Source organism: Pollachius pollachius (assembly GCF_949987615.1).
Source record: "Pollachius pollachius genome assembly, chromosome: 4".
NCBI classification, from domain to species: domain Eukaryota; kingdom Metazoa; phylum Chordata; class Actinopteri; order Gadiformes; family Gadidae; genus Pollachius; species Pollachius pollachius.
This window is the reverse complement of record NC_136937.1, coordinates 25,927,428-25,939,304: the sequence shown is the minus strand read 5'-3', so window position 1 is coordinate 25,939,304 and position 11,877 is coordinate 25,927,428. Positions and strand designations below refer to the sequence as shown.

The 11,877-nt window shown below is 46.8% G+C and overlaps 1 protein-coding gene across 1 annotated transcript in view; it reads left to right on the top strand.

The window, feature by feature from the left end:
- Positions 1–1,366: 1,366 nt before the first annotated feature.
- Positions 1,367–11,877, top strand: part of LOC307074597 (kinesin heavy chain-like) — a gene marked incomplete at its 5' end in the record, with an annotated part of 28,574 nt that continues 18,063 nt past the window's right edge. Inside the window, 13 exons of the mRNA XM_079734810.1 lie at positions 1,367–1,492; positions 3,015–3,102; positions 3,367–3,440; positions 4,267–4,371; positions 5,093–5,141; positions 5,423–5,478; positions 6,254–6,341; positions 6,837–6,961; positions 7,429–7,533; positions 8,307–8,455; positions 9,891–10,039; positions 10,857–11,041; positions 11,447–11,515. Of these exons, the coding sequence (XP_079590936.1) occupies positions 1,367–1,492; positions 3,015–3,102; positions 3,367–3,440; positions 4,267–4,371; positions 5,093–5,141; positions 5,423–5,478; positions 6,254–6,341; positions 6,837–6,961; positions 7,429–7,533; positions 8,307–8,455; positions 9,891–10,039; positions 10,857–11,041; positions 11,447–11,515 (1,368 nt within the window). The remainder of the gene's footprint in view (positions 1,493–3,014; positions 3,103–3,366; positions 3,441–4,266; positions 4,372–5,092; positions 5,142–5,422; positions 5,479–6,253; positions 6,342–6,836; positions 6,962–7,428; positions 7,534–8,306; positions 8,456–9,890; positions 10,040–10,856; positions 11,042–11,446; positions 11,516–11,877) is intronic.

Genomic DNA, 11,877 nt, shown 5'->3' with positions numbered 1-11,877 from the left:
CAAACATGTAAACGAGTATATAGTAATATATACTTTACAGAAATAAACTTGCGTGAAGTATGTTGTGCACTTGGCCGTTTGTCAAGAGTCGTTCTTTTTTTCTATTGCTTGTTTTTGTTTTTGTTTTGTTTTTTTAAAATGGTCTAATGTAAGCAACATTTATTTTGTAAATATTGTGAAACATTTCAGGTCATGCGGTGATGTGATATTTTGATAATGTCGCAGAGAAGTTTCAGATATAAAAACACGGTCACTCTTTACTTGAACAACTTGTGTGACGTCTGTTTTCTTGAATTCATAAAAGGTGTTTTTTACTTTAGTGTTTCTCTGAAAATAAATCAATCAAGTAGTCTGGGCAGTCACGTGTTCACTCAGGGACGCTCTGGTTTTCAGATGCGTTTTTCCAATGAAATGTTCAATCAGGGATGGGGGGTCCAGGAAAGCTTGGGTTTGTTTGGTTCTACGTATCTAGCTGATCTGATATTTAACCAGGCCACAGTTCATTTTCATCCAATAAGAATGTAATTTAGAAAACTAGGAATAACAAGAGAAAAATATTGTGGCCTACCTTACCGCGCAAAACGTACAAGAACACCAATTCCCATGGTGCAGCTGAACACCTCGTTCAGAGGTATTTAGTCCAACAGCGCCTTCTAGAGGAGCAGTCGGCGGTCCAGGGCGGGATGGCATGTTTATATTCGACTGTAAACCGAACGGTGAATACAACGAGCGATTCGACCAGGAGTCCCAACAAACATCCAACAGTGAATTCCAGGCTATAAAAAACAACTGGCCCATATTGTCCTTAACGGAAACTTTTAAAATAGAAATGTGCGCACTGCTAATCGCTGTGTGTAGATGTGTGTGTGTGTGTGTGTGTGTGTGTGTGTGTGTGCGTGTGTGTGTGTGTGTGTGTGTGTGCGTGCGTGCGTGTGTGTGTGTGTGTGAGAGGGGAGGGGGGATGGAGATGAGTGTTTGAGGGGAGTGGGGGCGGGGGGTGGATAGGAGTGTTTGGGAGCCGAGATGCTGCTGATGCAGGATGAGGGCGCGCGCCGCCGCAGCAGCAGCCACGGACCGAGCGCGCGCTTCCCACCAGCAGGACGATGCGGGTGTTTGCAAGCATCTGATCCCCAAGTTCTCTGTCCTCTATCCTCGAGCGGGACGAACACATCCCCCCCCTCCCCGCCCCCCATTGCTCTCACTGACTTCCGCTCTCCTCCGTCAGTGTTTTAACGGTGGGACGACGGGATCGTGGCTGTGGGCTGACGCATGGCGCAGTGTCTCTGCATGACGCGTTTAGGTTTTCGTTAAAAACATTTTTGATTCCCCCTCTTGGACAACCTGCCGACCACCACCACCTACAGCGATGACGGACCCGGCAGAGTGCGGCGTCAAAGTGCTGTGCAGGTTCAGGCCCCTGAACGAGGCGGAGATTACACGAGGGGACAAATACATCCCCAAATTCAAAGACGATGACACCGTGGTGATAACGGTAAGCGGAAAAAAACCTTTAAAAACGTATTATTTCTATTTTCTTTATTAATGTATCCGCGAGTTTGAGGTTTTCTAAAAAGAAAAATTGAAATAAATAATAGATCAAAAGTGCTTTTTTTTTCTAGCGCACAGGGGCCCATTGAAATAGCGTCACTAGACTTAAGTTGGAGAGACAACGCGCGTGCACGCTCATCTGCGCATATGTGTTTGTGTGTGTGTGTGTGTGTGTGTGTGTTTTGGGACCCTGAGATTGCCGGTATGAGACAGCAGGTTTTTTTTTACGTGTGTCCGATGCGGTAGAAAACCTTGCTGAACGGGCAAATTGAAGCTGATGGATATTGGTCCAGTCTCCTGTAATCACATTATACACTTTGAACAGAGGTGTCATGGTAGGACAAACACAAGTGTCTCATCATACTTATTAGGGGCCTGCTTCTTTCACGAACCAGGCACTGGTAGAATAATAAACCTTATCATGATGACCAAAAGGCCATCAGATAACACCGGCACGCACCAGGGCACAGTTCATGACGTATTTAAACTTAAATAGCAATGCAGATGCGTTTCCCAGAGTTGTTGATTCCTGCCAAGTCTGTCAGCCAGCCTTGTCTGCATAGTGACTGCTCAAAACACCCCGCCACCCATCCTACGCTGTGCCGCGGACTCCTCTTTGGTTTAACTATGGTTCACAACCGGCGCTCAGCGGGCCGATAGGGGGCAGACGCGGGCAGTTTCCAGGGAGTGCTTGTAAACATTCAGGTTTAGCTTCTACCACGCCTACAGAATAAATATCAATATTTGTTGAATCTCATCCATATTATGTATGTGGATTGCTGCTGATAAATAAAGACCAGAAATAGCCCTCGGCCTCTTCTATTTTAAGCTCCTCACCATTTGGTGCTGATGAACAGGGACTTTAGCCCCACTGATGGGACTGTGAGGGTAGGCCTACAAGAGAGGAAACGTTGGGAAACACTATCCTATGACTGCGACACTGCTGGCTCTATCTTTTATAGTGGTTTCGTTTAATATTAACTGACTAAGGTCTGTACAATTTAAAAGATTTGTATGAATGAAAGATCATTTGTGTATTATGTCCAGAATGCGGTAGACATCCATCAGCTATGAGTGAGAGGAATGCACTGTGAGTCTCCATGTTGTTTCAGGACAGCTCTTCCCTGATCGGTTCTGAGCATCCATCTCGTCTGTCAATCACATGTGCGCACACAATGTTAGCGTAGCTCCAACACAGGTGCATGAATGCAGTACTTATCAACGGGGGAGACACAAAGGGAGGGAGGGAGAGGAGGGAGGGAGGGGCAGGGTGTTTTGGGTCATTGTTTATTTTCGTGCTTGTTTTTTGCTCTTTTCTGCTCCCTCGCTTGACAACTCTGGATCCGCCCCTACTATAGCTTTAAGGTCCTCCTGAGAGCTGTCCTCTCTCCGAGGTGATACTGCCCTGACATCTCTTTGTCCTTGTCTTTCTGGTGGTGTGTCACCACCACCAACAACAATGACAGGGAAAGCCGTACGTCTTCGACCGTGTTCTTCCCCCCAACTCCCAGCAGGAGCAGGTCTATGATGCGTGCGCCAAGCAGATCGTCAAAGGTGGGTCCACTGAGGGGGGGTGGGGTGGTGTCTGTTATGTGTGACACACACACATACACACTCACAAACACTCACACACAGCTTCGAAAGGCATGACTAATGAATTAATGAATTGGATGCAGAATGCAACTTAATAAACCTTTGACGTTTTCTCTTTGTTAACCTGCCTTATTATACTGTAAAGTGTCAAACACATATACACACACAGACATTTGACTATTACGATGAATGCATTGACCTCTGATAAATTTGTGTTAATTCTAGATGTATTGGAAGGCTACAATGGGACCATCTTTGCCTATGGACAGACCTCCTCAGGGAAGACCCACACAATGGAGGTGATTCACCTCGACGGTCTCTCTCTCGCTCTGCTAAATGCAGTGATGTAACGTGTTGGACTCAGACAGCGTTAGCGGTCATTACAGTACAGCCCCATCTCTCACCTTACCCTCTCCTCTAAGTTCTCCCTGATGTCTTTTCGCTGAAAGTCTTTTATTAGTTGAATCTTCCTCATGCCCTAAAGAGCGGCTTAACGAGAGTTTAGACTCTTACCAATCAGACACCATTCTTCCTGTCATGGCTCTACTTGGCCCTTAGGTGAGATTAAAATGAGGGCACAGGCGAGAGGCAGCAAAGTCGTCTTTGGGCTGTCTAGTCAGGCCTCAGCCTCTATGCCTTCCCCAGCTCCAGAGAGGTTATCTTCTCCTGTTGCACTTCTTAGTGGGGTGATATTATGGCTTCAGGTGTGAATGTGAAGCCGTTTGAAAATCTGCCTTTTCCTGTGTTTTTGAGACATCCTCAAGTGGGAGTGTCCACCTAGATGTATGCTGAATAGATCAGTCTACCAGCCCAGTTAACCGTAGCAAATGCCGCTTATCTATTCATCATACATTTACGTGGACACTAAAAGCAGTTGTCAGATCCTATCTTATTTAAAGCTCACACGCACATGACGCTTACCTCTATCTTAAACCGGTGCGGGTTTTAAGTTATTCTCAATTAAACCCATGTTTCCGGTAAGAGTATCCGCCAGTGAGTATAAGGATATTGGCAGTCTGATCGATCCTTGGTTGTCATTGGCTCCCATAATCCCTGGTTGGTGACCCCCCCGTAGTTCTGATTGGTCATTGGGTAACGACCTTTGTCATTTGGCCGGTTCCCCAGGGAAAGCTCCACAACCCCCAGCTGATGGGTATCATCCCACGCATCTCCAACGACATCTTCGACCACATCTACTCCATGGACGAGAACCTGGAGTTCCACATCAAGGTAAACAAGGCACCGTTGATGGCTAACTGCACTGCATCCACAAACGCAAGCACAGTTCAGTTCAGAGGGATTTTTGGTTTACAGCAGCGGTAAAGACTACGTACATGCATATTAAAAGACATGAGACAAAACAACCTGATCAAATACAACCAACAAAATAAAACGCCACTATTCGTTAATAAAAGTCTATTCCATTTAAATTCTTTAAAAAATAAAGTGCTTTAGTGCTATTTGAAAGTGCCGTCAAGGTTTAACACACAGGTATACATAGGAAAATGTATACCTATTTCACCTTACCCTGGGCAGCCTGTACCTTCAACCTTGATTTAGCGGCCAAAATGATCACTCACCACAGCTACACGACGTAGCCGTCCTACAAGGACAACGTTACAACACAGACATCCATCTCACCTGTTGTTGTTAGTTTGGATGCGAACCGTGTCAGACACTGTATGCCAATCCATAACCACACCGACAACCTGAATATGGTCGCGATAATCCAAAGGTTAGGATCAAAAGCATTGTACCACCACACGGCAATTGTCAAGCTTTCATTTTGCATGCTTTGGTTCGTTCTGTCGTGCTTTCTTTCCCACCTTCCCTCTTAGATTGTGTATAGGAAACAGGATATCAATTAAATCGTGGTAGAATTATGCAAATAGGTACAGCAATAACTAGTATTAATCATTTTCACCACAAAGAAATCTGATTTTCTGCACAGGTGTCGTATTTTGAGATCTACATGGACAAGATCAGGGACCTGCTGGATGGTAATGAAAACTTCTACTGGCCTCAATAGAACCCAGAGAAACGTATTTTGGAATGTCGGAATGTCTTCATGTCCATGAATATTAACTCAGAGTTCAGTGAAGATACTTCTGCACTGTATATGCTTACATTATTATATGCCTGGGTTTAGATTAATATAACAAGTAAAATAAGATTGGATTAAACATCCACGATATACTATAAACTGTCATTTCAGTTCAGTTTAATGATGAATTTATGAAGGATACATTGTTTTCATATATTTTCTTTCTCCTTTTTCAAGTGTCCAAGACCAACCTTGCTGTGCATGAGGACAAAAACAGAGTTCCCTATGTCAAGGTAGGTGGGGTATGATGGCATGACAGGGTGGTATATGTATCAGTTCGATCAAAGTCTGGAACAAAGAGTCAATTCGTTTATCAGTTCATTGAGAGAAATATATAGTCGCAGACAACAGTCGCTTACTATAGTCGCAGACAATAGTCGCCCACTATAGTCGCAGACAATAGTTGCTCACTATAGTGACAGACAATAGTCGCTCACTATAGTCGCAGGCAATAGTCGCTAACTATAGTCACAGACAATAGCCACAGACAATAGTCACAGACAATAGTCGCTCACTATAGTCACAGAAAATAGTCACTGACAATAGTCGCTAACTATAGCCACAGTCAATAGTCACTCACTATAGTCGCAGACAATAGTCGCAGACAATAGTCGCTAACTATAGCCACAGTCAACAGTCACTCACTATAGTCGCAGACAATAGTCGCAGACAATAGTCGCTAACTATAGCCACAGTCAACAGTCACTCACTATAGTCGCAGACAATAGTCGCAGACAATAGGCGCAGATTGTCTATTTATCACATTTCCGGCACCTCTGCACAAAAGTGCCACCACTTTCCCAGCATCATAACAGCAGAACAACGACTACAATGCCCACGGCTGTACGTGGTGTACGGCCTGCGCAATCCAAGAATCACGCATCCCAGCGACTCTACATAGTGCTGGGATGGGTGATTCTTGGAGGGGATAGAGGTGGTTCTGGCAACTGGGGTCTGGGAGGATTGTGTGTTCACTGAAACATGAGTTCCGTCTGTTTTGTCCTCCAGGGTTGCACGGAGCGCTTTGTTTCCAGTCCTGAGGAGGTGATGGACGTCATCGACGAGGGAAAGGCCAATCGGCACGTCGCAGTGACCAGTAGGTGTCCACAGGGGCGGAGTTCGAAACCTTTGATTGTGCGCTCTGAATGGCCTTTGGATCAAGCCCTGTCTCGCTATTTATACAAGCAGGATGTCTAAATGAAAATAGTGGCGATAACTTCAGGCCAGTTGAAACAGTTACATTTTTTTTATATTGTATTGGTTCGATATATTGCAATAAATGCATACTTTGGTACATAAAATGTTTATTTGTTGATCTTATTACCGTTGTTGGCAGCCCTTTAGAATAACTAACATTTAAACACAAATAAACACTTAATAATGCTAGGGTTCATGATTAGTTCAGGTAGTTAGGAAGCATTATGTTAGTCTTTTGTGTGAGCTCATCTAAAGTGAGGAATATCTTTTTAAAAACATTTATAAAAGACAAGTAAAGGCTGGACTGATCAATCAGGGTAGTGAGTGAGCGTTATTTATAGAATCATGTAACCATGTGTGTGAGTTTGTTTGCCTGTGTGTGTGTGTGCCGCAGACATGAACGAGCACAGCTCCAGAAGCCACAGTATCTTCCTGATCAACATCAAGCAGGAGAACGTGGAGACGGAGAAGAAGCTGAGTGGGAAGCTGTACCTGGTTGACCTGGCTGGCAGCGAGAAGGTCCCCCTGACCCCCCTATAACACACCTAGGACCTCTCTTTCTGCTTCTTCTTCTTCTTCTTCTTCTTCTTGATTTTCCAAACACTTCTCGCATGTATCTCTCTTCCTCCTTCATCATCTTTCTTGGAAATCTATTCACTTTTACCAATTTTCTTACACCCCTCTCTCTCTCTCTCTCTTTCTGTCTGTCTCTCTCTCTTTCTCTCTATGTCTCTCTCTCTCTTTCTGTCTGTCTCTCTCTCTTTCTGTCTCTCTCTATCTATCTTTCTGTCTATGTCTCGCTCTCTCTCTTTCTATGTCTCTCTCTCTCTCTCTCCCTCTCTGTGTGTCTGTGTGTGTATGTGTGTGTGTGGGGGTCTCTCTCTCTTTTATCCCCTATCTCTCTGTCTCTGTGTCTGTCTCACTGTCCCTGTGTCTCTCTCTCTGTCTCTCTCTCTCTCTCTCTCTGCCCTGGGTCGCCCCTCAAGGTCAGTAAGACTGGTGCAGAGGGGGCGGTGCTGGACGAGGCCAAGAACATCAATAAGTCTCTGTCTGCGCTGGGCAACGTCATCTCTGCGCTGGCCGAGGGAACCGTGAGTTACCCACAATGCATCCCCAGCTGCTGGAGTGCGGGTGCAGAGAGTGTCAGACACAGATACAAGCACTGGCACCAGTCGGATCGTCTTTCAATGCTAACATTGACATGATGTAAAAGGGGCTCTATGAGTGTGAACAAATGAACAAATTGATAAATTCAAACAAGATGACTCAGGATGTAACCAATCAAAGGGCCTTTGATGAAGCAACTCAATATCTATTCAGGGAGGAGGAACAATACTCTACAATTTGAGAACCACGAGGAATGAGGGACATAACAAAAACAACGAACCGACAAGGGAACGAAGGAAGGGAGCTAGTATGTATGGGTAGAGACTGATGAGGGAATTGAGATTGATGAGAACGCTCAGGTGAGGGACAACACAAAGAAAAAGTCAGATCATAACAATGACGTCCATGTTGGGTTACCTATCATTGATTTGCTTCAATGCTACGATTTAGAGCAAAATAAATAATACAATTATTAAATGTAGATCATTTTGGGCATATATTTGTGGTTCCAAAATGTAATTGTGGTCTACTGAGTAACCCCGTTATGACCCATCGAGTTACCGAGTATTAGTATTCCATCCCAACGGCTGTGCAAACACAGCTTCGCCCGATACAACCTCCCATTGGAAGCAAAGAGGATCAGTCATGATTGCAGCAATGGGATATAATAATATAACTTGCCGTCAAAGGAATATTTCTCTCAAATTTGACATTACAGCCAGTAAAAAAAACTCATTTTGTGTGTTGTCCTGTTTAGAAAAGCCACGTCCCATACCGGGACAGCAAGATGACTCGCATCCTGCAGGACTCACTGGGGGGCAACTGCCGGACCACCATTATCATTTGCTGCTCGCCCTCCGTGTACAACGAGGCCGAGACCAAGTCCACCCTCATGTTTGGACAGAGGTACCCACCCCCCCCCCCCGCTTGTTTGCTCATTGGTTATGTCTGTCTAACCCCTGTGTCCACTCATGAAAGGGGTTCCATCCAAACACCTCAATCCATTGATTCATCCATCCATCCATCCATCCATCCATCCATCCATTCGTTCATTCATTCATTCCTCAACCTGTTCAACTACTCATCATCCATCCATACACAACTCACCCATCTGTCCATCCATCCATGTATAAATTTAGCCTCCAACATAACTTCATCCATCCATTTATATATATAGACGCTTTTATCCAAAGCGACTTACAATAAGTACATTTGTCATAAGAAGTGAAACAATATATCTCTGTCAGTACAGTAAAAATGTTCATAGAGCCAAGTGCAAGTACTAACAATCGCTAGGCTAACCCATTCCCCGTGTAAAGCAATGCTAGCAGCTACTGCAGATGTTACACAATTAAGTACTATGAATAAGTGCAATGTAGATTAAGTGCGTACATTAAGTGCCAGGACGTACAACATACAATGGTGGCCGGAAGGGGCTGGGTAGCTATGCAGAGTCGAGGTGAACTCTGAACAGGTGAGTTTTGAGTCTTTTACGGAAGCTGGTGAGCGACTCTGCGATCCTGACATCAGCAGGGAGCTCATTCCACCACTGAGGTCCCATAACAGAGAAAAGTTGTGACTTTGTTGATCAACCTTTGCTTGCTCTTAGCGATGGCGGTACCAGACTTCCAGCTGAGGTAGTTGAGCGGAGGGATCGAGCTGGGGTGTGTGGCTTTACCAATGCTTGGAGGTAGGCAGGGGCAGTTCCATCGACTGCCTTGTATGCCAGTACCATCATCTTGATATGATGCGAGCTACTACAGGGAGCCAGTGGAGGTCTCAGAAGAGGGGGGTCACATGGGAGAACTTAGGTAGGTTGTACACGAGGCGCGCTGCCGCATTCTGGATGCGCTGCAAAGGTTTAATCGCAGAATCAGGAGCGGGTTGGAGTAGTCGAGGCGGGAGATGACCAGTGATTGGACTAGAAGCTGAGCTGCTTCCCTGCAGCATAACTGATTGTCCAGTACCACACCGAGATTTCTGGCAGTTGGAGAAGGAGATACAGTGATGTTCTTAACAGTGACCAGTAAGTCCATGTGTGGGCAATCTTTCCCTGGCATTAGGAGGAGCTCAGACTTGTTAAGCCTCAGGTGATGGGCCGTTGTCCAAGTGCTCACCATCCCTCCAACAAGCATCCACATCATCCTTTACTCTTCTTTCGGATTTCAGCAATCACTTCATCTTCCTCATCTTAACATGTGTGCGTGTGTGTGTGCATGTGCGTATGTGAGTGTGTGCGTGTGTCTGTGTGCTCGCGTGTATGCATGCGTGTGCGTGTGTGCGTTTTTGTGTGTGTGTGTGTGTGTGTGCACGCGTGCGTGTGCCTGTTTGATTCACGCAGGGCCAAGACCATCAAGAACACGGTGTGTTTGAACCTGGAGCTGACGGCGGAGGAGTGGAAGAAGAAATACGAGAAGGAGAAGGAGAAGAGCAAGAGCCGCAAGAAGATCATCCAGAGGCTGGAGGCCGAGCTCAACCGCTGGAGGAACGGTGAGGGGGCGGAGGAGAGGTGGAGGGGAGGAGGAGGGGTGGAGGAGATGGAGGAGGGAGGAGGAGGAGGAGGAGGAAGAAGATTGAGTGGTGGGAGGTGGAGGAGGAGGGGTGGAGGAGAGGAGGAGGGGGTGTGAAGGAGGGGTGGAGGAGGAGCGGTGGAGGGGGGTGGAGGAGGAGGGGGGAGAGAGGCCGAGCTCAACCGCTGGAGGAACGGTGAGGGGGCGGAGGAGAGGAGGAGGGGAGGAGGAGGGGTGGAGGAGAGGAGGAGGGGGTGTGAAGGAGGGGTGGAGGAGGAGCGGTGGAGGGGGGTGGAGGAGGAGGGGGGAGAGAGGCCGAGCTCAACTGCTGGAGGAACGGTGAGGGGGCGGAGGAGAGTGGTGAAGGGGGTGAAGAGACGGGTGGAGGAGAGAGGAGGAGGAGAGGGGAGAGGGCTGGAGGAGGAGGAGAGGGGAGAGGCCTGGAGGAGGAGGAGGAGGGGGAGGAGAGGGGAGAGGGCTGGAGGAGGAGGAGAGGGGAGAGGGCTGGAGGAGGAGGAGAGGGGAGAGGCCTGGAGGAGGAGGAGGGGGAGGAGAGGGGAGAGGGCTGGAGGAGGGAGGTGGAGGAGTTGGGAGAGAGGTGGATGAGTGGGGAGAACCGTGGAGGATTTAGAGTAGAGGTGGAGGAGCAAAGAGAGAAGTAGAGGCTCACATGACACCCCCCTCCTCATCACCCTGTCCTTAGACATAAGTCATGTGACCTCTATCTACTAACCATGTCTGGGAGGAGCACAGTACATGTCAGGTTCAAACGGTGTCTCCTCCGGCCCGGTGGGCAGGTGAGGCCGTGCCGGAGGCGGAGCAGCAGCCCGCCCGCAACGTGGAGCAATGCGACAACACCCCTGTCATCGACAACCTCCCCGAGTCCACCGAGGGAGGGGGGGAGAAGACGGACGTCTCCTGCCAGGAGAGGAGCAAGTACGAGGAGGAGATCGGCTCCCTGTACAAGCAGCTGGACGACAAGGTCAGCTGGGTCCTTATCATATACCAGCATTCATCTGTAGGGATGTTTATGAAGCCAATGATGTCATGTGTTGCTGTGGAAGATTAGAAACCAGCGAGAGACCATTCTGGAAACTTGACCATTGGAATTCTTTAAATTTCACTTTCGCTGTTGCTTCCAAAAGCAGCAAATAAGCAGCACAAGAAGCAGCACAAGCAAAATCGCTGTTTCCTTGCTGCAATTTCTTGTCACACTGGTGTGAATTGACCTGCATCTCAGTGTTTATGGCTTGGATTACAGTCATAACCACAAGGGCAGAAAGAAAGAGAACGGGAAAGAGATAGTTGAGATGGCGTGTTGTTCATCCGGTGTGTTGGGTCGGTGGTCCGCTCATGCTCACTGTTTGTGTTTCCGTATCGTTGTCAGGACGACGAGATCAACCAGAGCAGTCAACTGGCGGAGAAGCTGAAGGAGCAGATGTTGGACCACGAGGAGGTGTGACTTTTCCTTCTTCTCCATACCTTTATTGTGAAATTAATCGTTCAAAAGAAACATTTTAGGAACATTTTAAACGTACACAGTTTGTTTATTATGAACAGTGTCCATTGTCTTTCCCCTTCAAGTGAACCATGTTTAAAAATAAAACACAAGGAGGTGACTTTTCCTCCCTCTCCTCCATACCTTTATTGTGAAATGGAAGTTAGGCGCACTTACCTTTCCCAAAGACTGTCCACGTAAACATTTAAAGAATATTTTAAACCTACAGACACATCTTTTGAACATTGTCTTCCCCCTCAAGTGATCCATGCTTAAAGATCTCCTATTATGCTACTTTTCTGGTCTTAATTTCTTATTAA